The sequence below is a fragment of the Pyrgilauda ruficollis genome, unplaced genomic scaffold (assembly GCF_017590135.1).
Source record: "Pyrgilauda ruficollis isolate IOZ18807 unplaced genomic scaffold, ASM1759013v1 scaffold13, whole genome shotgun sequence".
NCBI lineage: Eukaryota > Metazoa > Chordata > Aves > Passeriformes > Passeridae > Pyrgilauda > Pyrgilauda ruficollis.
The window spans coordinates 6495668-6521180 of NW_024511432.1; the positions used below are offsets into that span (position 1 = coordinate 6495668).

A 25513-nucleotide genomic window follows, 5' to 3' on the forward strand; every position below is an offset into this window, starting at 1 on the left:
CAGCAGCTCGGAAACAAGGGAAACAGGCCAAGCAGCAAAATGCTGGGAGTGGATCTGAGGTCCCTGAGACGAAGGCATGAACAGAGGGACCAAAGAGTCCCTTAATAATAGCAGAAGAGCTCCTGTGAGACCTGAATAGGTCAGTAAGCATCTTCTGTTTTCAGATTTTTAAAAGCCAGGAAACTATCTGAGAGCCAGATAGAGAAACAGTATCTTCTTCTGGGGAAGGGTGTGATTTTTATTGAAGTATTTCCACACTGACTTACACAAAACACAGGCAGAACACACGCTGAAGAACCTGAAGATGGGACAACGCAGTCTGTCATCCAGTTCCCAAAGGCAATGCAGCACCCAGACACCCCAGATTTGAGAGATCCAGAAACAGCCAAGTTAATCTGGAGGTCAATCCATCATTTTGGAGATGCTTTGCGACTCCTCCTACCTCTGGAGATCCCAGCTGAGCCTTCTTTTTCATCACACCAATTACCAGAAAACCACACAAATGAAACCAGCATAGATAAATTATTTCCTTGAAAGCAGCAAGCCCCATTGGAAGCCAAAGATGACTGTCAGGTGGGCATCTGCTCAGTCACCTTGAGAGTTTCAGAAGCATGTTGAGATAAAGGAAGACAACAGGGGTCAGCATGTTGGTGAGTGCAGGGCTACTAAGTAACACTTTGCAAGTCACAGCCCCTCTGAGCAGATGCCTCATCTGCACATCTACTAATGAGAAAATCCTGATTAGACACTGTTCATTAGCCCATTCCCCTTTTCCAAGCACATTAAGCAAACCATAACACGATTTATTTTAGAAGCAAGTCTTCTGGCTTAGAGTCCTGGCTAGGTTTGATGTTTATGAAGTTACAATTTCTTCAGCTGCCTCTGAGAAAGGCAAATGGCTCACAAGTGAACCAGCACACAGCATAGCTCCTGCTCACACTTTCTGACCTCATCCCTGGGCCACCATCATGCCAATCAGCATTGTACAATGTTAATATTCCCCAGGGAAATTCTGAAGCATCAGGGAAGGGATGCACAGAGAGGAAAGGTTATCAAAACGAGCCCCTGAGACCCTGTCATTCTTGAAAGGTAACGTATTTTCACTTAATGGCTTAAAAAAAAAAATCAATAGTTGTATTTTAAATTGGAAAAAGCCAATATAAACTGTGGATAGCTGAGGCATGCTTTGACCTCTAAGAAAAACAACAGCATAAGGGCAGAAACAGGCTGCTGCCTACACTCCATTATGCCAAGATCAGCATTTTGGTGCTTGGTGGTAGAGAAGCAACCACCCACTTTTTAGTCTGCCACCTCTAAATAGTGGTCACATTCATATTCCATGTAATTCTGGTCAGTTTGATTTGTCTTATGGTCCCACAGCATCATCCCCGTGCTTATACTGCTCAGATTAAATTTCTGGGAAAATCTTAAAAGCCAATGTTTTTGCACCATGCAAGTTTCTTTCAGAAAGTGGTATGCCATCAGAAAGTGGCTAGAACACATTTCTCTAGAACACCTTAGCCAAGGAGGACTGAGCATAAAACCCTACTGACATCTGGCACCACCAGTCAGCAACACAAAACAGAAATCCTCAAGGAGTGGCTTTTCAAAGGGCCACTGAAATTCATTTTTCTTACTTTTTCTAACAATTCCTTGCTACTGCAATCAAAGCTGTTGCAAAAAGCACATCAAAATATGAGTGGTTTCTTCCTCTGCTCCTACTAGCTCAGTTCATTGTCTTCCATATCTAGCCTGATGACACCCAACCACCTCATCTGGTGGAAGCTGTGTAGCACTTGCTATCCCCCTGGAAAAAAGGCAGGGCTTTCCAAAAATGAGGCTTCAAGATACACATTCTGGTAATGCTCACCTGCCTTCTCACTCACAGGTATAAGCAATACAGCAAAAGCTTTTACAAAAAAGCACACATGAAAGACATCAAGCACATCCACCTTGATCAGATGTGCATCACACCACCTACAACATCAAGAGATGCCCACCCAAACTCTTGGTCTTTCTCCTGATGTTAAAAGCTACTGTGCTGCTCTCAGCAGTGCTCAAAACCCCACGAGCACAAAACAAATGACCAAGATTCACACCCAGCAAGAAGTGTGAGCATGCTGCCAACCCCTTGCATTAATTCATCCACTGAGATCCCTGAAAAGCATCACAAGGTAAGGAGAGGATTAATGGCGTCACATGCTCTCTCACTGCTTGTTAGCCTGACAGCTCTGACTGGGCCATGCTGAGAGCACAGAGCAAGAACACAGATGGACAATTGCATGTCTTAAAAATTACCCTCTGTGCCAGCTCTAAATCTAGAGACTTGTGGGAGTCAATTCCCTACTCTTTTTACCCATTCCCCTTGACATACATCATCAGCACCAGGATTTTCCTTCCACTCTTCTTGCTTTCCAGGAAAAAGCAGAAGCAGCTGCTATTGCTCAGACAGCTACCTTAACTGTCTTCAAAGCAACAAAATAAGTGACAGACTCCCAAACTCCTTGACTAACACACCCTTTGTTTGCCAACTCTGTCACATTTGGTTGGTCTTAGTAGTCATGTAAGGAGCAGAGAGGACATCACAGCCAGTGATAAGGAATCAGAGCCTGAGCAAGGACTGTGGAAAGCTCAGGCTGTTCTCAGGTGTCTGTTTCTCCTGCAGCCCTTTCCACCTGCTATCTCCTAAAAAGGTCTGGGATCGAGTGGCTGTAGCTCTGGAAGAGGACAGCAGATTCAGAGTTAAAGCAGTGAGCAATCTAGGACATAGCTGTCCATCCAACAAGCACACAGGTGAGCTAAAATTAATAACAGAAAATCAATATTTCAGTAAGGAGAGGCAGCATAAAGAAATCCCAAAGCAGCAGTACTGTACAGCTGCAGAGAACTGAATTATAACCTCACCTCCACTCTGAGGTCAGCACTTCTTGGTGCAAAGGAATAAATCAGTCCTCCACCAGGTCTGCACAACTCTGCTGAGGAGCTCACCAAGGTGAAGAGCTCAGCAACCTGGACAACACCTCAGACTGGGCTCAGGCCTCAGCATGTCACCCAATCAGGCCTAAGGTAAACCTCAGTGACTTCACAGGACACCAAAAAAAGAAACTCCATCCATGGTCTGTAGCTGTGCCTGCACAGTTCCCATTGCCAATGGCATTCCTGTACAGAGATTGGGGCACTGGCCAAGAAAGGGCTTTCATTAGCACAGGCAAGCCTCCTGACAAGAACCTGCTTTCAGACACCTTCCTTCTTCTGCTCAAAAATCACTTCACCACTAGACCCCTCAACTTAAGATCCAGCTTAAGGTCCTTAAACTTCTACTTGCAAACAATCTCCTCTGAATAATCTTTCCTGAATCCTTGATGTAGGCTGAAAACCTGTGAAGCAGCAACACAGAATGAGCAATGAGGTTTTGTCCAGGTACATCCTAGATGATAACCACTTACAAACAGTAACAGATGATAATCAGGTTCTTTTTCAACCCATACTTCAACTGTGGCAGATGAAGTACCAAATTCAGCCAGTATAAACCTCAGTAATTACTACACTAATATAAGCTTATAACTATTTGGTTATAAATCAGATACCTTAGGTACTTCTATTTTTAAGATGTCATAGCTGCACTGTGAACCATCATGTTTCCTAACCCAGAATACAAGCTGCCACTCAACTCTGCTCAGCACATGGACCAGCACAGCTTGTTTCCTCAGAGCACAGTGGTCACACAAGTAAAAGCAGTCCCACAGCAGCAACCCAGGGGCTATTCTAAGTCACAAATGTGGTCTCCTACACAAGTCAATGACAGGGAGCCCTAATCCAGAGATGGGAGTTCATGTCTCACACAGAACAGCTCAACACACTGTTTTGAGATGAGTTTGCCCACCTCTTTCTACAGAACTATATAAACTTTAAGTATTCCTTATATCCAGCAGCAAGTCACACACTCAGTGTGACAGTGCTTGTTTGGCACTGGCCTTTCCTACTTTGATTTGGCCCATGCAAAGCACCAGCTCAGTGTGGACCCCACCTATCCTTGTGAGAAAGGAGCTGTGACAGGAACACCTCCCCATTCACAGATGGAGAGTGGAGCCCTACTATGGCTTTGCTTTGGCTGCTTGGTTCATGCACATGGGAAGCAGCCAAGTCACTGAAGCAGCACAAGCCACAGCTCTGCCAGCACAATACAGCATCATCAGTACAGCACAGCAACTCTGCAGTAGCAGGAAAGCATTCCCACCACAAGAATAACCTGTGTAAAGCTCTGGCTTTAAGCCACACAAACAAACCACGTGCGAGAAATACAAAGCTCCTAGTCTGGAGCCCTTTACTTGGAATCTGCAGTGTATGAATACAGCAGAGTGCTGAACACAGGCCTCCCATTCCTGAATTAGCACCCAAGCCATTACTCTTCTAACTTAGTTCTGCCTTCCACAAGCCAAATTAAGGTAGAGAAGACATTTCAAAGTAAAATCTGTCTTGACAGCAATCAATAACCCGACACTGCTCTTCCCTCTCATGCTGTCCCACTGACACCACGGGGCCAGACCAGCTCCATGTATGTGAGCTCCACTCTGCTGCAGTCCCAGCTGGACACAAAGTTCACTTTCATGGAAAGAGCACAGAAGAATCATTTTGATGCACTGAGCACAACAGAGATTTAAAGAAAGCCAAGGACCAAATCCTTTTGGAGTGTCAAAGAGAACATAAGCAATTACAAATTGCAACAGTTTTCTCTTGGCACTAGGGATGTAATTCCCTATTAATGCAAACACACGTCCTGCACTGTGAGGCAAGTTCATAAACCAGAGGCTTCAAAGGAGTTTCAGTCTCTTCTGCCAGGGAGAAATGGCTTGAACTTCCATTTAGATGCTGAATTGCCTTTGCAAATTGCTCTTGCTGCCCACAATTACAGCCATTTGGGTGACAGTCACCTGCTGCTCCTAATCTATTTAACATGAGGGAGACAGGAAAAGCAGACAAAAAAGTCCCAACTGGAAAGCACTGCAATCAGTTTAAGATTGTTTCTAGTTCCAGGATTCAACAGCTTTAGCTTTACAAGGCAAAATTATATAATGTATTTTCTAAAATTAGAAACCACTAAATTAAAATCTTCATTTGGTAATTGTTAATTCTTAACACTCCAAAGCTAAAGTTCAGCACTAGCAACTGATACAAGCGTGGACTCATCAAAACAGATATTAAGTGCAGAAAAAACCTGCAGGGGAGTTGACAACACAAAGTCCCTTTACTATTCCAGTATAGCCCTGTAGCTGGAGATCACTTTCAAACCACTTCTGCTACTTCAGTCAGGCCAGAAAAATCATACCATCTTCTTACAGGAGAAAATAAATTGTTCTGCAACAGGAGATCAGGGCTAAATGATCTTCTGTTAAAAGCTTCAGTGAGCAGACTGGGAAAATTTGTGCCCTGAATCTTTCACTGCTTAAACACTGATCTAAATTCTTTTCAAGGTTTCAAAAGAGCAACACTCAACAGTAGCCTCAAACCATTTAGAAAAGCAAGCAACAGAGACAGCTCTCATTTCAGTTCCTCCAGTCCAGAAATGCACACACACACAACTACCGTGTGGTGGCCTTTTATAAGCAACGATTTGCCAGCTGCTTCCCCAGGCAAGGAAGTCAGTGCTTGGTATTCAGGGCATCTGCAGACATTGGGGGGTGCAAAGACAACCTCCTGCTAGTCTGAAGAAAGAGCAGCCCTCTGGGCCTCACCTCCTGCCATTAGGGGAAAGCACCAGCAGCTGTGAGTAGCAAGTACACCTTGTACCCCACCCACAGCTAACAGTGTAACCCATTTAAAGAAGCAAGATGTAGCAAACATAAAAAAAAAAATCAGCTTTGCATATCACAAAGATCAAGGGGGCAAAAAACATTGAAGGATTTTTCTGTTATCAAAGAGCTCAAGAACATAACTTCATTGTAACTCTGGCACCAGCAGAAAAAAAGTGCTCCAGACCTCACTGCAAACCTTCTGTTGCTGGTTCTGTAACCAATTGATATAATAACTGAACAAAACATGCATTAGCCTTGGGGTTTGCAGAATGAAAGTCTCATTGTCACCCAAGCTCCAGCTATTGACTATTTCATCAAAAACTGGTAGAAATTTCTACTGATTCCTCTGCAGTTTCCCAAGAGAAGCAGTAAGCACTGAGCAGTACAAAGGACACTAGAAAAGCAACTGGTGCAGGAAAATATATCTTTTTCTTAGCTACAGTTCTTAAGAAACTACAGATAAGATACTGATGTCAAAAGCATAAAATCAGAGTCTTAGGAGCCCTGAACAACTTCTGTTCACATAAGGCAACCAGTGTTTCAAAGGACAGTGAACAAAGTGAATGAAGTTCACCACTGAACAAGGGTATTCCTACGGTCTGCCTTGCCCAGGGAAGTAGCAAAGTCCCTACTACGGCTCCCAGCTCTCCTCAGATTTTTCAAACAGCTCAGGCAGCAGTGCTAACTTGAAAAGCAAGAGCAGCAGAAGCCCCAGCTCTGCTCCTCCTCCAGACTTAGGCAGGGCGAGTGTTACTGCTGGGAACTGCTGCCCTCTGCTGTCACACGGAACAGGCCAAGTTAGTCTGACAAAACCTGGTTTACTGCTACACATAAATAAAATCCCCCATGACAAGAACCAGCAGTTCACAGGGCAGTCAGCTTTCAGGTGTGATCAGCCAGGCCCCTCAGTTCTGGTCTTATGCATTTATAAAACACCTGGCCCTTCTTGCAGCACAGCCTGAGAGGCCTCTCATCAGCCAAACTCAGCTAAAGAATGATTTTACCCAGCCCATCCCCTTTGCTGCAGGTGTTTCAGAGGCAAAAGCACTCAGCTGTTAGTCTGCTCAGCAAAACACCTCTACTGCCTGCAAATCTTTTTGTGGATTGTGAACATCACCAGGGAAAGTGCCAGCCAATATCCTGCCCACAGCACAGAACCTGGACTAGGCTGAAGGAATAAAAGGGGTTACCCTCATCCTTGTGGGATCAGATGTGCTTCCTTCCTTGTCTCAACCCTGCCAGTGACAGTGCCACCAGGGAGCTCTGCCAGCCATTATAAACACTGGCCAGATGGGGAAGCCTAAGTGAATTTCAATCACATTTATGAATGCTATGAAGTTGAGTAAAGACTGGGGTCTGCATATAAGGATACTCTGCAGCACTGGTGCAGGAAAATCTTGGCCTCATTTTCCCTGAGATCTGTATATGCTCACAGTAAAAGAAAAAAGCAGTGTAAAGAAGTCCCACTGTGCCCCAGAGCCCAGCTCCAGCCTGCCCCCAGCACAGCAGCACTCAGTTTGCACTGGGCCCACAATGGACACATCACATCTGCCAACTTACTTGATTTCCTCACCAGCAAAATCGAACGTTTTGGTGATTGTCACTTTTCCTGAATCTTTTGGCTTCTCCTGAGGCTTATTCCCACTGTTCTTTTCTTCAGTCTACAAAATATATGAAGGAGAAAGCAAAATAATGCATTTGTGGAGGCAAGTCAAATTATTATTCCAAAGGGCCGAGGGCCCAACACAGACCTTGGGTAGCACTGCAATTTAGACTGGTGGTCAAAGCAAGTCACCCACAGACAGATAAAAGAAATAAATAAATTTCATCCCACCAGAATGAAATTCCCCATTTTGGTTCCAGGCTGTCATTGAGGCTCTAGGATCAAAACAAACTAAAACAAGAAGTGAAATTGTAAAAAATGTAGGAAGGAGCAAGAATGCATTGCAGTGGTTCAGAAAGCAAGCAAAAGCCTGGAGACTTGGTTCTCTCAAACTAAGCACCACCAAGCAGGAAAGCTGCCAAGGTGAATTCCACTGAAGTATGTGTATTTTTTACTCAAGAATAGAGAATAACAAAACTCATCAGCAGAAAAAGCAATGCTGATCTCCCTACTTGTCAATATTTGAGAAGGAAAAATCTTTATCAAGCAATTTGTCAACAATGCCTCTTAATTTACTCAGTCACAGCTACAGCTGCTAAAAGGATACATAAAAAACCTCAACCACTGTAAGTTACCAAAGCAAACCCCAAATTCTTGGTCTAAATCAACCACACACCACAGAGATCTTCTAGAAAGTAATGCAAGCCCAAGAAGTTCACAAAGAGAACAGAGGATCTGCATGTCTCCATTAATTATTCCAGGCTATGGAGGAACTTTCAAAGACATCTCACATTTTAGCAATCTGACCATAAAAGCAGAACTGCTCAGAAGAAGGTGTTCACTTCTCTTCTTCCCTCTGACTGTACAAGTAGCCACCCCAGCTGCTCAGTCAGTAACAAGGAGAAGCAGGAGGGCTAAGATGAAAGCACTCTCCTTCCAAAAGTTGCAATCAAATACTACAAAACCATACTTGCTCCACAACCTCCCAACAGTCACAGAAAGAAGCTTCACACAGCAGAACTGTACTGTCCAGGCAGACTCCAGCCTTCTGTTACTGAACATTTATTTTAGCTGACCATCTAAAAAACCCCAAACTGACAATTCTAGCAACAGGGGCTCACTTGTGGTGTGTTCTTCCCTTCTACCACCTAAAGCATGAAAGGTTTTGACAGGGAAACACATGCACTTGGTTTTACTGAGAACCAAATCCTTTCAAATAGCTACCACACACAGAATTCTCTCTCCAGAAAAAACTCTGCAAACTGAGAGCACCTTACTGGGGCTTACAAAGGACACAAGAAAGCCAGATTCAGTCTTGCTGCAAACGTGCAACATGCAGCACCTTCCAGACCCCCTCCACGAGGATGGAGGCACGGAGATGCCAGCACAGACCCCTCTTGTTTCCCCACTCACACACACATACAAAAGCTCCTTTTTTTTTTTGTTTTTTTTTTCTCTTTTAAGCATGAGGAAAAGCACAAGCCTCGGGCTGAGCTGTGCCCACATGCACAACTCAGACCAAAGCTCACCATTCCTGTGCCAAAAGAGGAATCCAGGACCAGGAAAGAAAACCAACAGGGCTGTGTAGGACACTCAGAGATGCTGACAGCTAGCTCCAAAAGCAGCACCACCTCCACGTCTGGAAGGAAACCAGCACCTTGCAGTCTGGCCCATCAGGGGATGTGAGTCTCACAAAGCAGAGGGGGAGGGGCAGCCCCAGCCCCTTCCCAGCTCTGTCCAACACCTGATACCAGCCAGAACCAAGGGGGCATGCTCCAAACCCTCAGGCCCTTCCCACACTCCCTGGGTGCAGGCCCAGGCCCCGTTACCTTCTTGATTTGTGTCCCTTGTGTGGCAGCCACAGCTTTGGGCTTCTGCCCTACATCACTGAGGAAACTGGCCCAAAGAGCATCCTCTTTCTTTTTTTCTTCTTCTTCTCTGCTTCTTTCTACTTGCTCTACATTATCTGCTTCCTCCTCTTTCTGCTCCTCTCCATTCTGCTGGGCCTTTTCTTCCTCTTTCTCATCTGCCTCTAGCAAGAGACCGCCTTTCTTCCTCTTCCTGAAAGCAGATGCCAAAAAACAAGAAAAAATGTATATAGAGCTGCTGCAACACTATTCCAGAGCTGAACTGTAAGCTTGGGTGAAGCAACATTTCATATTTTTACTAACACATCCAATTTGGGAGGTTTTCTCTTAACTTTAGGACAGTATGTATTTTATTAAAAGATGCTGCTGCTCAGAAAATACAGTGAGACTGATGCAGGCAGTGCCCCTGAAGTGAACTGGCCCCTTAGCACGCATTTCTGTGAGTATATAATGTGCCAAAACACTGGCACAGGTTGGCCATTCCTGGAAGTGTTCAAGGCCAGGTTGGATGGAGCTTTGAGTGACCTGGTCTGTGGGAGGTGTCCCTGCCCATGGCAGGAGGGTGGAACAGGGTGGTCTTTAAGGTCCCTTCCAACCCAAACCATTCCAGGGTCCTGTGGTTCTGGGATAATGCAGGAGCCAGGAGGGGAGGAGAACCTGGGCTAGACAGAAACCAACCTCAACTAAAGTATGTATATATTTACATCAACGTGAGAAACCCCGTATGTGCATGCCTTGCACTGAAAAAGACTAATATAAACAACTCCTGCCGGGGAGGGTTTTCAGGCACGTTGTCTGCCGGGGCCGAGGTTCTCTGCTCCCGCCGCTAAAGCGGAGCGCAGAGCCGCGTTTCCCGTTCCTCCGCCCCGCGGCATTCCAGCGGCGGCAGCGGGAAGCGGCGGCAGCGGCCGTACCTGCTGGCGGGGCGGCGGGGGCTCCTCCTGCCGCGGGGCGGCCGCGGGCTGTCCGCCGGCTCCTCCTCCCGCACCAGCTCGCTCTCATCGTCCTCGCTGTACTCCGCACCTGCAAGCACACACCGTGAGCGCCGGGACCGCCGGGGGCGCCGGCTCCCGCCCGCCACCGCTCACCTGAGGGCACGTAGTCGTCATCCTCGGCCGAGGAGTACTGCTCCTGCTCCGACTCCGAGCCCGACATGGTGCGGCCCGGCCCCGCCGCCTCGCTGCTCCCGCCCGCGCCGCCCAGAGCGCCGCTGCCGCCCGCGGGCGCCCCCTGGCGGGCGGGAAGAACGGCCGCGCCTCCGAGGCGGCGCCGCGCGCGGGGAGGAGAGACGAGAGTCCGCCAGCGGGCCAGAGCGTCCCGCCAGCCCCACCGGGGCTCCCAGCATTCCTTGCGGCCCACAGCCGTTCCCATGGCAGCGCGGGGTCAGGGCGGGGCCCGGCTGCCCCGAGGCTAGCGCTGATTGGTACTAAGCCCTGTCTATCATCTTACGCCGCTTTCCATTGGCTGAGGCGGGCGGAAGGGGCCGGGCGGAAGGGGCGGTGGCGGATGGCGGCGGGGCCGTTGCGGGGATGGACGGCGGCGAAGCGGGCGGCGGCGGCGGGGGGCTCCTGCAGCAGATCCTCAGCCTTCGCCTCGTGCCCCGCGTGGGCAATGGCACCACCACCTACTCCAGCCCGCTCTCCACCTTCCCAGGTACCTCCCTACGCGGAGCGGCGTCCGCCCGCCGGGGCCGCTGGAGCCTGCGGGCCCCGGGCCGCCCTCACAGCCCTTCTCTCCGCAGAGATGTGGTACGGCGTCTTCCTGTGGGCACTCGTCTCCTCCCTTGCCTTCCACGTCCCGGCCGCGTTGCTTGCCCTGTTCACGCTCCGGCACCACAAGTACGGCCGGTTCATGTCCGTGAGCGTCCTGCTGATGGGCATCGTGGGACCCATCAGCGCCGGCACCCTCACAAGTACGGCAAGTGCCCGGCTGCCGGCCGGGGGGCTGGGCTGATCAGAGGCTGCTGTAGGGAGCGCGTGGAATGGCGGTGTTCCCCGGGGTGGAGATCACCGTTCTGGCTTTACTTCCCCCTTTCCCCACGTTTCAAAGAGTGGGACCGTACCCTGTGTCGAGCCTTGAATCGGGCATGCCAAACGTGCCCGTGCAGAGCCAAGGGGGCTTTCACATTTCTGAGCACCTGGAGGAAAATCTCTCAGAGGTTTGGTGTCAGTGTCCAGAGCTGGGTAATGTTTGCAGCCTGTGGGCTGTGGGTGGGGGATCTTGGGACAAGGGTATGTCCCAAACCACCCCAAACCCCACAGCTGCTGGAGGCCTCAGCAGAGTTGCAGCAGCAGTTCTCCCATGGCCTCCAGCACGCGCTGGTTCCTGGCTGAGGCTTGTCAGGCATCCCCAGCCCAGCATTCTCACCTGCTGGTGAGCAGGGAAAGGCTCAGACCCCGCTGTTCTCTGCCCCAGCCTCGCATCCTCGGGCTCTCCCTTCATCCCTGTGCAGAGCAGCTGTCTGACATTCACATCTTGGCTTTTCCCCCTCTCCACAGGTGCTGCCATTGCTGGAGTTTACAGAGCTGCGGGGAAAAAAATGATTCCCTTTGAGGCCCTGATTTTTGGCGTGGGCCAGACGTTCTGTGTGGTGGTGGTTTCCTTCCTGCGCATTCTGGCCACTCTGTAGCTCCTCTGGAGAGGCTGGAGAGCACAAACCAGAGGGGAGCAAAGGACCTGCTGCCTCAGAACAAAATCACAGGGAGCACAGCTCCAGCTTTGTGTTTCTTCTGCTGATTTAAGGAATTGGGACGGCTTGCTCCTGCCTCCAGCCTGGCTTGAAATTTTAAAATCGTGAATTTTGTTACTTTTTGGTAACATTAAGTGCCAAGTGAAACTTTATTTCTCTGGAGGATAGGAAAATGGCTACCAGAGGAGGAGCCCCGGGTACCTTTCACCAGTGATGAATGGTAGTAACAGGAAGTGACTAAAATGTGACACCAGCTGTGCTGGGGTGGGAACAGGGCCAGAGTGACATCGTGTCCTCAGAGCTCACTCACCACTTTGTTGCTTGGCTTTCAGTGAACCTGAAGCTCTTTTAATGTCAGTTTTTAAATTAAAAAATTGTTTTCTGCCTGGCCCAAACTTCTTAATGCCAGGTCATGGCCATAGTGGATTTGGGAGCAGGAAAAGGAGAACTCATTTTAGATGGATGAGAGTGCAAATTTGTGTCTGGGAGCTCTGGCTGTGAATGCTGCGCAGGGGAAATGTCTGGTATAAAAGATTTTGTGAGTTTTATTACAGCAAAGCTCTTCTGGCCCTGTGAATGTTTTTCCCAGAGGCAGAGCAGAGTGGAATGGGCACTCCAGGAATCCCAGGTGTGCATGTGGGGGTGCACAGCTCTCCTCAGGCTTTGAAGGAGACTTGTGATTTCAAACAACCCTGTTCTCCCTTGACTTGCTGATGCTGTTGATGTTGGTGAGGTGGAGCTGGGTGTCTGCACTGATCTGGGAGTGGCACTGGCCAGCTTGGATAAAATCCCTGCTGCTGAGAGCTGCGTGCCCAGGCTGGGCTGTGACCTGGGTGTCCCAGTGTGCCACCCTGGCACCCAGCCAAGAGCCTGCTGGGGCTGGGAGAGCTGCAAGGCTCCTGGCAGGAGCCTGGCTGATTCCTGTGTCCATGTGAGCACAGCCCCACACCAGCCCTTCTCCACAGGCAGTACTGTCTCCTTGTGAATTGTTTTCGTTTGTTTTGGTTTTAAATGACTTTTAACTAATGGGTAGCTCTGCACTTGTGCCCAGAGTTGTGCTGCATGGCTGGGGCACTTGAGCAGCTTCCAGGAGCTTCCTGGGGCTTGGTTCTTTGGGGAAGCTGAGGTTGAATTCCAGGGATGTGGCTGGGCAGTGCAGCCACCCCTAGGGGTTTGCTGTGGTCTGTGTTTGTACCCAGCTCACACCGTGTGGGCTGCAGAGGGAAAGCACTGTGTGTGTCCAGCCTTTCAGGGGACTGTTTCCATCTGTGTCTTCATTGCATTCCTCTGGTTTCCAAATCAGTTCCTTTTGTACCTGCAGCATTTCCTAGGGCCATTTACCTACCATGAGCCCATGTCCTCAGTGCTGGAATGACTGGACGTGGCACTTAGTGCCATGGTCTGGATGATGAGGTGGTGACCAGTCAAAGGTTGGACTGGATCTTAGAGAGCTTTTCTAAACTAAATTGATTCTGTGATCCTTTAGCAGGATTCTCTATGCACTGACTCCTGAAGAGTGGTCTGTCAATGGTGAGAGGTGTTTTGCAGGAGCTACTAACTGAGATTACTCTAAATTTTAGCCTATGTTAATTCAGGGAATATAGATGCACAGTTCAGGAAATAATTTAATGTGAATCCTTCTCCTTAGGTGGGTGAGGTCCAAGTGGTGTAACATCCACTAAACCCTGGATCTGTGGAGAGCTCTGTGTGCTTGTGCTGCTTGTAGAGAGCCAGTCTTCCTGCCAGGGCAGAAACAATGAAAAGGAAGGAATAAGCTTTCTTTCTTTTCCCCTTTCCCACTTCGTATTTCAGCATGTGTACAGAGTGCACAGTTTAATTTACAGGAATTATCCTGTGTTTTCCTGGATGGATTAAAAGTATCTCATGGAGTTTGAATAGGGTGGGTCTGGCTTTACCTTTCAGGTGACACCAGAAACCAATGTCCTGAGCGCCTGCTGTGCCCTCCTTTACCCTGCACTGGTGCCTGGCACCACTCAATAGCCATTAAGCTGATTGCAACTGAGAAAGCACTTTATCCATGTGCCCCAGCACATGTGCTTGTGCTACAGCAGGAGGAGGTTTCCTTGCAGGAACAGGGCTGAGGGGTGGGGGACACAAATGGGGCTGTCACAGAGCTCAGAACAAGTGAAAAATTGCTCAGTAAAGTCACTCAGTGCTGGGTGAACTGAAAACCTCCTGTTTTCTGTCCCTTGGGATCTCTGAGAGTCTGTTTGAGGTGGTTCTGGTTTACTTGAAGAGTTGGCATCTTGCCCCTGTTTGGAGCTGGCAATGTCTCTCTCTGCCTAGATGCTGTGAAATTTTCAGGAAATTCTTGCATAAAAGGTGAACAATCAGCTGATTTGTCTTTTCATATTAGCACAGGAGGCAAGTTCTTTTTGTCACCTTGGTGCTCACAGAGCAGCCTCACTCTGCTGGCTGCTGCTGGCAACCTCCCTCTCCAGTAAAACCAGAGCTAAACAGAAAGGAGGAGTAGCCTTGAGCTGAAGCACCAGATGGCAGTTGAAGCACTGGTGGCAATTTCCTCCCCTCATTGCTTTGGCCTTCCCTTTCCATTCCTTTATTCCAAGTGAGGCATGTGGAGGAATCCCTTCAATTTTCATCAGGTATTGGTAGACTTCACTCAGTCAAACTTGCCAAAAACTGTGAAGAGCTAACAAAAACATCAACACTGGGCTCAGCAGTGCTGTGAACCTCTGCTGGGGATTAAGGAAACACCTGGAGAAGCTGCCTGCCCTGGAGGAACACCCACTTATGCTGAGGCTCATGGCCCTGCTCCCTGTGTGTGACATCCCCTCTGCCCCCACCGGCTTCCTCTCGCTCACAGCTGCGGCTGTCATGAACAAATCTTTGTATGATTGAAAAGTCTGTACATTTTATTTTTCTACTGACACTCTTAATCCTGGTGGTGATTATCAGTAAATTCTGTAACTCATGAGGTCAATGAATGTTGTGTGTTTCTTCTGCAGCATGACAAGGGGGCCTGGGTTGTGCTTTTGCAATTGAGCTGCACTCCTGCTTTGTGTGGGGCCATCTGCACCAGAAATGTCCTTGTTTTGGTGGTAAATGTTGTCTCCATGACAAGCTGGACCTGCATCTGCAGCCAGGCACTACAGTCTGAGGTGACAGCTCACTGCTGTTCAGTTGTTGGGGACAGGCTTAGCTGTTGTCGCTGTCCCTGAGGGGACATGCTGGGGCCCTACAGCCCCTAGGCTTGGTGCTGACCTGCTCCCAGCCCCTGGGGCTGTTCCCATCCTGGGCCAGTGGCTTTGCTGGGCCAGCATTCAGTCCCTGCACACCACTTGGGCTCTCCTGGGCATGCAAGTGCAGGACCCAACACTCCCCTGCCTGGCTCTGGCTAACCCCAGGTCAGAGCAGTACCTGCACTGCAGGGCCAGCATTGCTGTTTATCGATGTACAACCTGCAAAGCCTGAGATGGGCCAAACAAGTGTTTGTAAGAGGGTGGCAGCTGTGTGTGGTGGGCATTTCCAGAGGGCTGGTAACCACTGTGCCTTCACTGCTCCCCCAGACTCCCAGAGGAGCATGCTCCAGGACCAAAACCGGCCTGAAAAATTCACATCCCAAGTCATCAGGAATCCAGGAGGTTTTATTGGCAGTAAAAGGTCAACACGTTCTCTTGGTTTCCTCGTGTGAGGATGATGGGGGGTCTGAGGTCCTGGGAGAGGGTCTCGAGCCAGGCCATGTAGAGGGAGCTGGGGCAGCGGCCCTTCCTGCCGATGGGCGGAGTGCTGCGGACAGCGAGGGGCGTGAGGCACGGAGCCAGACACAGCCCCTTTCTCAGTCATTGCAGGTTGTTCCCCTAAAAAGGGCCAACACCACATCCTCCCACCCGACAGGACCCAGGCTGGAGCTCTTGGTGTCTTCCAAGGGCTTTTTCCTGTGGTGCAGCACTCTCACCAGCCTTAGGATGTCCGTGCAGGACCTCCCCACCCAGGGAGGGGTGAACATCCCGAGGGACCATTCCCATGGGGCAAGAAATGGGTGTGAGGGCATTACTGGCACCTACATGGCTATGAGTGCTGCATCCCGCGAGTAATCCAGCAAAATCTCATTCAGCCTCACTTGTCGGAGCGACTGTGGAGCAAAGAGCATTGAGAAACACAAAATAATGGTTTTCAGAAAAAGACTAAATTTTGTCTAAAGAGCAGGAGACCCTTTGCAGGAGCTCCCCTGGCACTGGTGCTACCTTGGCTCTGTTTTTATCGACCTCCTCATCAGAAATCTTCCAGGGACAGCCCTGTCTCATCTCATTCACTGTGGCCTCGTCTTTGAAGCCATCGTTCAGCCTGAAGGGAGCGATGAGGTCATCAAATCTCTTGATGCTGCAACACAAGCAGACAGTGCCAAGGAAGAGGGTCTGGGCAGGTTTGGGGGTGCTGTGGGGGCACAGGGAAGGGAAGGGGGGTGGTTACTGCTCTGGCCGGGGTTTCTGGTTGATGTCAGGGAGGATGTGGACCTCATGGAAGCCGAGGCGGAACTTGCTCAGCAGAGAGACAATCCTAATGGAGAGAAAAGGACATATTTTCCCAAAGTTTGCAGGGAATAGTAGCTCTGACTGAGAACCCTGCTGGTGACACAAGCTGCTGGCCTCAGTCTGCACTTTGGGTTTTCCCACTCTGCAGCCACATTGATTTCCAGAGAAATGAGGCAAAGCAGCCAGGTCAGAGCTCACAGATCCCATTAAGGCAAAGCTGGGAGGGCTCAGCAGGATGGGAAGCAGCTTGTGTCACCAGCCACAGGACAGTGGCAGTGGCCAAGTGGCTAAGAGGTGCAGTGGCCACCAGCACTTACGCCTTCCTCTCCTCGTCCATCCTGTTGATCTGCCCGCCGACAAACACGCGGATTTTGCACTTTCCCCACCGCTTCTTGCGGCCCAGGAGGTAGGGGATGAGCAGCGTGAGACCTGGCCCCAAAACACCCGGTGGGGGATGCAGCAGTGACCCCCAGGCTCACCAGTGCTTCCTTGGTGCCCTGGCCCATTTGGCAGGACTGAGCCTTCCTGGGCACTGCAAGGGAGGTGCTGGGCTCACATTATCTGGACAGGTGGAAGGTGAAGGTTACCTCCATCATCAAAGAGCCAGTAAATGTCAATGGTCTTCTTGCCCTGCTTGTTCTGGAAGATGGTGCTCGCCTGCTGTTCACTGGCCAGGGTGGTGGGGTCCACTGCTGGGGCAAGAGGGTCCTGGTGTCAGTAAAGAGCGCCACCAGCCACGGATTAAAGACATCACTTCTTCCTGGTCGCAGCCTTGCTCCTCATCAGTGCTTGAAACCCCCACCCTGCCTGCAAAATAATCCTCAGAGCTGGGGATGCTCTGGGTGGTCACAAGCCAGGACCAACCTACCTGTGCCTGGGGCTGCTCTGCTGCCAGTGCCATTCTCAGGGTGCTCTGCTGCCTCAAACGTGGGGTTAACTGAGGAGGGAGGAGATGAGCAAGGGCAGCACAGCAGTGCCTCACTGTCCCCACCCCTTTGATCCCAGCACAGGAGTGATGTCCTGCCAGCACTGTGGCCTTTGTCTGGGGACATGGTGCTGGCTGGCACATCCCACAAAGCTATGTCTCTGTGCATCCCTGGCCAGCTAAAACTCTTACCATGTGCCTGCAGCACTCGGGAAACATTCAGCCCTTCCTTCATCCGCATTAAGCACACGCCGTACTTGAAATCGAACGCGTCGCTGGAGGGAGGGAGGAGAAGGCAGTGAATGGAGGGTGCGCTGTCAGCCCAGCTGGACCCTGCGCACCTGACTGCAGCCGGCAGTGGGGCCATCACCAGGTGCCAGTGTCCCCGAGAGGTGGAGGAGCTGGTGTGGCCGTACTGCAGGATGCCCACGTAGTCCTCCAGGCTCTGTGGAGATGCCGTCCGCCAGTTCCTCTTGTAGCCCAGCACTAAGATGTTAGGTCTCATCTTCCCCAGGCCAGCAGCCTATGGATAGATGTCCCCATGAGACCCCTCTGCAGGGACAGACGGACACAGGTGGTGTCAGTCCACTCCGTGGGGGAGCAACACAAAGGGGGGTGCCTGGAGATCATGGAGGGAGGTAAGAGCTCCCCCAAGCTCTGACCTCCTCACAAAGAGGAGGGACCCTGCTGTTGGAAGGCCAATGATGGCTGTACCTGGATGAGCATTTGGACACCACTTCTCAAATCCTCAGCCACCACATCCGTGTAGAAAGCCTTGATCTTCCTCTTCATTAGCCACTTAGTGTGGCCATCTGCCATCAGACGGGACTCTGGCATCTTCTGCTTCTGTGGTCCCTGCAGGAATCAGGAGCAGGAGCTCAGGCACCCCCTTCCAACTGCAACAAGTCTTGCCACCAAGGACTTCTAGCTCCTCTCTTCCCAAGTCATTGGCAAGAGGTAAATGTAACCACTGCACACATGGGAGGTTGCAATCACAGCCAAGAAAACCAGTGAATCCAGGGAGTCAACAGAAAGTGCACACAATCCCAACAGTCCTATGGGTGCAGATGAGCTGGTTCTTACTGCACCCAATTGCTCTGGAGACTTCAGAACTGCAGGATCCCCGTGTCCTCTGAGCAACTACATCCTTCCAAATATTCCGCAATTAACTGGCAAAGGGAAGCCATAAGCCCACAGGGACATCCTGATGCTTCATCAATATTGCTTAACAACTCAGAGAGAAGCTTCCAGTTGACACATTTCATCATCCAGCAACACACAAGTGGGCACATTTCAACCTCCACCCTGTATCCACCAGGATACAACTGGATTTCCCAGCCCACCACCCACTGGTGGCCAGAGCCCCCAGGACAAGGAACCAACCAGCTTCTGCAGGGGACTCACAATCAGCACGTTGCCACAGAGCATCAGGCTGAGGTTCTTGGTGAAGGTCCCCACAAAATCCACCAGTGCTGGGCGGAAGTTGGGTGGGCCAGTCAGCACCAGGCACTGCGGTCTGCAGGCAGGGGAAAAAGGGAGTGAGGAATAGTACTTTGGAGGCATCCAGCCCTTTTGGAATGAGCCATGTTTCTTCTCCCATGCTTGGCTAGTGGCAACTATAGGAAGCATCTTTAGAATGAGAAAATATTATGTGGCCTGAGGGTCCAGTCTCAATCTTTGGTCTTTTTATATCAGATGACACCAATATGTCTGTGTCTGCCTGGTACAGGGAGGGCAGGGTTTGTCCAGTTTTCTACCTTACATGGCACAGACATGGGATTTTGGAGACACATTTTGCTGTAGCTCCTGGTTACTGAGGGTGGTGGTGAGGATGTGGCCATGGGCACGATGCCTCCCTGGGTTTACCACAGGCAGGCGCTGGCTCTTCATCCCACTCCCTCCATGCCCAGCACTGCAATGAGCTGCCCTTGCCTGTAGTTCTTGATGTGCTCATCCACTTCACTCAGCCCCACTGAGTAGTTGAGGGCCATGTTGTAGGAGCTGGCTTGCATGGAGGAGCCCCAGTTGACATCTGCATAGGGAAGGTGGATTAGCAACAGGGCCAGACACCTTCTGGGGCATTGCCCCTGCCAGGTCACCAGCACCCACCTGGCTTTTTGTAGAGGACGTATCCCAGGAGGAAGATGACGATCCCGAAGGCAATGAGGGCTGCCCACCAGGTCAGCAGGAACATGATCACCACTGAGACAGCAGCTCCAAAGAGTGCAGCCCACTTGCTGTAATACCGAAAGGAGGGTCGCCAGCCTGCACGCAAACACACACAGCGGCCGCTGCCGGGACAGGGAGCCGGACGTGGAGCCGGCCGCCGCAGGGCAGGCGTGGCACGGCACAGCCCACCTGGGGAGTTGGTGATGGAGGCGTGGAAGCAGCTGAAGTTGATGAGGGCGTAGGAGCAGAGGAAGAAGTTGGAGATGATGGGGGCGATGGCATTGAGCTCAGCTGTGGGAGGAGGAGAAAGAGAGTTGAGCTGTCAGTGGTGGGGACTGAGCCACCCTGCTGGTGTCAAGGTGCAGGAGGGTGCTGGGGCAGCAAGCACCTACCAATGAGGATAAAGCCAACAGCAATGACGTAGGTGAGCATGTAGCCACGGATGGGCTCGCTGTTCCTCCCATAGCCCTTCCCGAAAAAGCCGATGAGAGGATAGAGCTGGTCCTTGCAGAGACACTGCAAAGAGAGACACAGTGGGACAGCAGGCTTTGCCAGGGATGTGGGATGGCAGTGCCGTAGTGGCTCCTGCATCCCTAAGAGCAAGGGCCGAACTGGGCACATGCCCTTTGCTGACAGCAGCATCCTCCTTGCCCCAGGACTGCTCACAGATGCAGAGCCCTGCACCAAGGAGCATCATCCACTGCTGAGCTCAGGGAGAGGAGCTGGGGTGTGCAGACACCACCCCCTCACCTGAAAGACTTTGGGGGCTGAGACAAGGCAGGCCAATGCTGAGGAGAGGGTAGCGCCAAAGATCCCTGCTGTAATGAGGGGGCCAAATCCAGACACCATGCTCATGCTCTGCATGAAAACCAGGGGATCAGGAACCCCAGCATCTCTGGTGCACCAACCTCCACCCCAACCCTGAAGGATTTCTGGCCCCAGGCCCCATCCTGCTGCATTTCCTTTAACATTATCCAGGCAGCAAAGTCCAGCCATATTCAAAAGCCCACTCCCTGGTGCCTTCCTGTTAAAAAATGGCTGTTTCAAGAGCATGGGTGACCCAGGATGGCAAGGAGGTGCTAGGCATGCAGCTGCCCTGGGAAAACCATCCACTGCAGCACAAACCTGGCCAGGAGCAGGAACAGGGGCTGGTCATGGTTCTGAGCAGTACCTGGTAGTAGTTGCTGAGCCCATATCGGCAGCTCTGCTGTTGGGTGCAGGCGGTGAAGTTCCAGCCGAAGCTGCAGGCCAGTCCCTCACAGCCCAGCGAGCCCACGGCCACGCTGTCATTCAGGCTGCCTGAGGCATCTCGGACCACACAGGCACCTGGGGGGACACACTGGGCTAGAGCAGGGCTGGCACCTTTCCACAGTTTCAGGAAGCCCAGCCCCACATCCCATTGCCCGTGACAACTCCCAGGTCACTGCTATGGGGCTTTGAGCAATGCCATGAGCTCCACTGCCCACCCAGGATGACTTTGCCCCACGTAGGGGTAGGAACAAGGTTTGGCACCTGTGGCACTCACACTGGGATATCAATGCCAGTGTCCGCAGCTTGCTCCTGGCTCCTACACACATGCATCCTCCAGGCCACCCATTTTGGGTAGGGGCCAGCCCAACCACCCAGCCCCCTCACCCACTGCACCTGAGGATGTGCTCTTACCAATAGTAGCAGAAAGCACCAGGTAGGACATAGTGGTCCAGAAGATGGCCATCAAGGTGCCCTTGGGGATGGCCACGGCAGGATCCTGCCCAAGGGAGTTGCAGAGATATGTAAGACAGCTTTCCAGCAGCAGTGCTAATGTAGGCAGCTTAATTGTAGCTGCTGTACAAGAGGAATTTTAATTCCCTGTATCACAAACCTACAGAGCATCTCCTGGCTGAGCCTGAAGTTTGCATAAGAAACAAAACAAAGTCTAACAGTTGGATCAAAATGAAAGCCCCAGCGAAAATAGGGCTTGAGCCCTGAGAAACACTGGCTCAGGCAGCAACAGTCACAACCCACCTTCAGGTCACCTGAAATGTTGGCCCCAGCCAGGATACCGGTTGCAGATGGGAAGAAGATGGAAAACAAGCCAAAGAAGGAACCCTCAGGTCCACGCCAGTTCGGCACAAAGTTCTGAGCAAAGATATCAGCTAGGGAGGAAGCAGAGGAGAAGCATTTAAGGCCTCTTGGCTACTTTTGTCTTGCCTAAAGCACCTCAGCACTGGCTGGGGGCATAGTGCTGATGGCAGAGACCCCTGGGAGGGGACACTGTGCTTTTGATGACATCTCAGCAAGGAGCACCTTCCCATAGCAAACATCTCCCCAAACTGCAGCAAAGAGCCAGGCTCCAGAGATGCACTTGGACCTGCTGAGTGCAACCCCAGCCTGTGGTGGACCCACCTCGGTAGCTGAAGAAGCCCTTTGCTTGCTTCTCAGCAGTGGCTGGGATCACTGTCCCCACCAGGTAGTTAATGAAGGAAACCAAGATGACCAGGAAGAACAGTATCTGTGCCTGCCAGACCAGAAAGAGCCAGCTGAAGGATTGGGTGTTTGGGCACAGAAAGAGTGAAGAATGCATTAGGAGAAACTCATGCCACTTTTTGGGGAGCTACAGGCATCCTCTGCTCCTCAGATGCCTGGTGGCCAGCAAGGACAGCTCTTACCAGCCCAGGAGAAAAATGTGAGCAGAAGTGAGGGTTACCTTGGCCTCCCATTCCATGCCAGCCAGGGAGATGCCCAGCAGCACCGTCACAGTGATGACCCCAATGATTCGGATGTCATTGGTAGGGTCCACGATGAGGGAATTGTGCTCCTGGGGAAGGGGAACTATTCACAACATGAAAATAACCCTCTTCCTTAATAAACCACTGGTTTTTCCAGTGAGTTTTAGCAGCCACTGTTTGACTATCAGTGGTCCAATGATAAGGCAAATACTGATAATCAGCGCAGGTTGTGCAAGGAGAAGGTGGGGATGGAGGGGTAGGGGGGACATTGGGACCCAGAGGACACAGAGTTGCTCTCTTACCTGCAGCAGGTCCCGGACAGTTTCAGCAAAGCCCACTGTGTGCATGGCCACAGCCACTGCGTTTGCAAAGGCAAAGATCAGCCCGATGGAGCCGCCCAGCTCCGGCCCGAGGCTCCGCGAGATGAGGAAGTAGGTGCCTCCTGAGGCAGGGAACACCCCATGGCATTACTGCTTCCCCACCTTTTTGGGGTTCCCCCACACCTCACAGCCCATGCCAGGAGTTCACATCCATGGGGCAGCCCCAGGATAAAAAGACCCCTGGGGTGGCCAGGAGGGAACACACTACCTGACTTCACTTTGCCATTGGTGGATATGGCAGAGATGGACAAGCCGGTTATGGTGGTCACTGTCACAGACATGAGGATGATGAGCCATGTCAGGGCTGCGGGGAAAGGACATTGCTTCACTGTATCCCCCAGCCATTCCTAGGAGTCCCACCACCCCCAGGTGTCTGGGTGATGATGGGCCCAGTGTCACTGTCCACCCCACTGGGAACCACAGCACCCACCGATTCCTGCCTGGGCGGTAATCCAGGGCAAGCGCAAGTAGAGGATAACTCCCCAGATGTTCAGCATGCAGCGAATCTGAGGGGGGACAGAGGGGAATTGGCCATCAGGGCACTGAATTTGGCCACCTGGGGATGGCCAAACCATGCCGGCTCTGCTGCTCCTCAGAGAAAGTCACCCCACCGAGGAGGGCAGAGAATTGCACAAAGCACATGTGCTTGCAAAAACATAGACTTTGGGAAAAATGCAACAAGGGTAAAATGCTTACAAGGTAGGAGGGCAGGAGGATGCTCCGTGGGGGATGGGTCACACTCACCATGACGCCCTTCACCCATCCAAAGCGGACAGGTTCTGGCACGGAGTCTCTGCCTGGCTCCCCTTCTGCCTCCTCCAGCCCAGCCTCCGGCCCGGCCTCTGGCAGGCCATTGCTCTGCTGCAGGTCAGACACCGGCGTGCGAAGGCGGCCTGGGTCAGGCTGTGGGACGAGGGGAAGGCAGGTGAGCGTGGGATTCAGGCAGCTGTCCCTGGAGGCAGTGCTCTGGTTGACCACACAGCTGGAAACAGCTGGATTCTCTGGCTTCTCTCAGGGCCTTCTTGGGGATGTGCAGTCGGCACAGCACCAGTTATGGCACCAAGAGGCAGGAGACAGAGTGACCCACCGCAGACACTTCGCAGGGACCAGCAGCATGGCCAGGGGATGCCAGAGATGCTATGGGTACAGCCAAGCCCTCTGTTACCTTAAGGATGGAGTGCAGGTCAGCCAGCGAGGGCCTGCCCTTCCTGGGGTCACCCACCCCCTTGCTGTCGGCGTAGTGCTCGTAGGCTGGCACCACATCCACCGTGTTGTAGCCGAAGGTCCTGGTGCAGAGGGTGCTGCTGGACAGGTGGGTGGGCTGGACGCTGTCGCAGCTGGACCCCTCGGTGGGTGTGTAGGGCCCCCGGCCCCCCTCCTCCATGCCCAGGAGGGTGCTGATGGTGAAGCGGCCGCTGCAGCGGGCCGGGGGCAGATCTGGGATGGGCAGCTCGGCCATTGCCCCTGCCCAGCAGCCTGCCAGGTGGGGGACACGGTGGAGAGGGGCTTGCTGGCTTTATACCCCGCAAAACCGGAGCGAGGTGACCGGCACACGCCCACCACTGATGCTAATAGAGGAAAGGAATCAGCTTGAACCACCCCGAGCTGGTCAGGGGGAAAAAAATAGCTGGAAGGGATACCAAAACCACCATAATGGGCATCACTGCCTCCCAGCACTTGATGGGGGCAGCGATAACGGATTTGAGATTAAGTCCCAAGGACAGATCAGCAGAGAAATGTGGCGCTGAGTTTGCCTCCGGCCCCAACCCAGGAACATTCAGTTCACAGGGATTTATTATGGAAAAAGGGAGCAAGACTCCCACGCACCCTCGCCCTTCCCTGGGATACTGCCCCAGACCCGTCAGATCTCGTAAATCATCTTGGCTGGTCTCCAAGGTGCTGCCTGTGGCACTGAGCTGGGCCGGATGTGGGGAGGGGAATGGTGCCTTTATCTCACAGTGAAACCACGGGGAAGGGGGAGCGTAACATCAAGGGATCTGAGGGATGCCCCTGCTGGGACTCGGATTCCAGGCTGCTGGAGAAGACAGGGTGCACAGAGTGGTCTAAGTCTGTCTGTGCTTGTCCAGGGTCAGGAGCTGGCAGCTCTCAGTACCAGGCAGCAGAGATGCCCATGGTCCCACAGCCGCCTTCACCTCCAGACCCAGGGAACCACTGAGCTGCCAGGGCTCAGAACCGCCCAGTCCCATCCCTGAGTTAATAAGCCACTTAAACCCTTGCTCCATCACACAAAACACAGCTGAAGCTGTGTGGCCGTAACCCACAGCCACAGGAGGTGAGGACAGGGGGAGGGATGGGCGCCTCTTACACTCCCGCAGCCCCTGTCACATGTGCCACGAAAGCAGTTACAGATAAGATCAGCAAAGACAGCAAACAAGGCCAGCAATAAAATTCGAGGGCAGCCCATTGGAATTTCAGCTCCGTGTGGCTTTGCAAGTTAATGGAAAATTGGGCCTGCCTGCCGTGCTGCCTCTGGCTGTCTTTGCATTCACACACAAATTTTGACCTGATTTTTGAGGACTTGCTCCAGCCCCCTTGTTTGTGCCAGGGCAGACGGGCCGTGATCACCGGAGCCCCACGCAGCCAGGGGAAGCTGAGGGCAGGCAGCCCGCTCTGCATCCGTGCTCAGCCCTCGCAGCACTGCAGAGCACCTGGGAGCCCGGAGAGCAGGGACAAGGGACGAGGAAAGAGCCTCACCCCAGCACCTCACACAACAACCTGCACAGAGTGGACACCAGCTTCCTCTCACCACAGATGCACCAGCAGACTCACACCCAGCAGAAGTGGCTTTATTTTAGAACCGCACTGTTTCATCAAAACCGCTGATATGCCCAAAACAGCACAAAT

The 25513-nt window shown here is 51.9% G+C and overlaps 3 protein-coding genes across 8 annotated transcripts in view; 1 reads left to right on the forward strand and 2 right to left on the reverse strand.

Moving 5' to 3' along the window:
• The window catches only part of CFDP1 (craniofacial development protein 1), a 60980-nt gene extending 50499 nt beyond the window's left edge, over positions 1–10481 (reverse strand). Inside the window, exons 1-4 of the mRNA XM_041458879.1 lie at positions 10352–10481; positions 10178–10286; positions 9225–9456; positions 7353–7453 (exon numbers count right to left, since the gene is read on the reverse strand). Coding sequence (XP_041314813.1) covers positions 7353–7453; positions 9225–9456; positions 10178–10286; positions 10352–10418 — 509 coding nt within the window. The 5' untranslated portion in view covers positions 10419–10481. The remainder of the gene's footprint in view (positions 1–7352; positions 7454–9224; positions 9457–10177; positions 10287–10351) is intronic.
• A 291-nt stretch (positions 10482–10772) lies between these two features.
• Positions 10773–14903, forward strand: TMEM170A (transmembrane protein 170A). Of its 2 annotated transcripts, XM_041458913.1 has the most exons (3): positions 10773–10916; positions 11005–11175; positions 11762–14903. In XM_041458913.1, exons 1-3 carry the CDS (start codon positions 10793–10795, stop codon positions 11890–11892), a joined length of 426 nt encoding a protein of 141 aa, XP_041314847.1. In that variant the 5' UTR covers positions 10773–10792; the 3' UTR covers positions 11893–14903. The 2 variants fall into 2 exon arrangements, with proteins under 2 accessions (XP_041314847.1, XP_041314846.1); XM_041458912.1 differs by having other exon boundaries at positions 10773–11175.
• Positions 14904–15578: 675 nt separating this feature from the next.
• Positions 15579–24107, reverse strand: SLC12A3 (solute carrier family 12 member 3). 5 transcript variants are annotated; one of them, XM_041458709.1, is made up of 26 exons: positions 23814–24107; positions 23393–23551; positions 23079–23154; positions 22857–22952; positions 22571–22710; positions 22247–22357; positions 21946–22057; positions 21565–21695; positions 21223–21307; positions 20732–20886; positions 20311–20418; positions 19953–20076; positions 19750–19851; positions 19501–19656; positions 19324–19423; positions 18796–18907; positions 18106–18246; positions 17808–17914; positions 17584–17666; positions 17335–17403; positions 17054–17155; positions 16784–16895; positions 16405–16491; positions 16179–16314; positions 15999–16066; positions 15579–15720 (listed from the first exon to the last, which is right to left on the reverse strand). In XM_041458709.1, exons 1-26 carry the CDS (start codon positions 24105–24107, stop codon positions 15579–15581), a joined length of 3108 nt encoding a protein of 1035 aa, XP_041314643.1. The 5 variants fall into 5 exon arrangements, with proteins under 5 accessions (XP_041314643.1, XP_041314642.1, XP_041314644.1 ...); XM_041458708.1 differs by having other exon boundaries at positions 17054–17174; positions 17327–17403; XM_041458710.1 differs by having other exon boundaries at positions 17054–17158; positions 23393–23476; positions 23739–24107.
• Between the last annotated feature and the right edge of the window lie 1406 nt (positions 24108–25513).

Coding starts and splice junctions, on each gene's coding strand:
- TMEM170A (XM_041458912.1), top strand. CDS start 10,875: ATGGCACCACCACCTACTCCAGCCCGCTCTCCACCTTCCCAGGTACCT. Junction 11,176..11,761: donor CAGCGCCGGCACCCTCACAA/GTACGGCAAGTG, acceptor CCCTCTCCACAG/GTGCTGCCATTGCTGGAGTT.
- SLC12A3 (XM_041458708.1), bottom strand. CDS start 24,107: ATGGCCGAGCTGCCCATCCCAGATCTGCCCCCGGCCCGCTGCAGCGGC. Junction 18,908..19,323: donor GAGCACATCAAGAACTACAG/GCAAGGGCAGCT, acceptor CCCTGCCTGCAG/ACCGCAGTGCCTGGTGCTGA. Junction 16,896..17,053: donor CTGGCTCTTTGATGATGGAG/GTAACCTTCACC, acceptor TTTTGGGGCCAG/GTCTCACGCTGCTCATCCCC.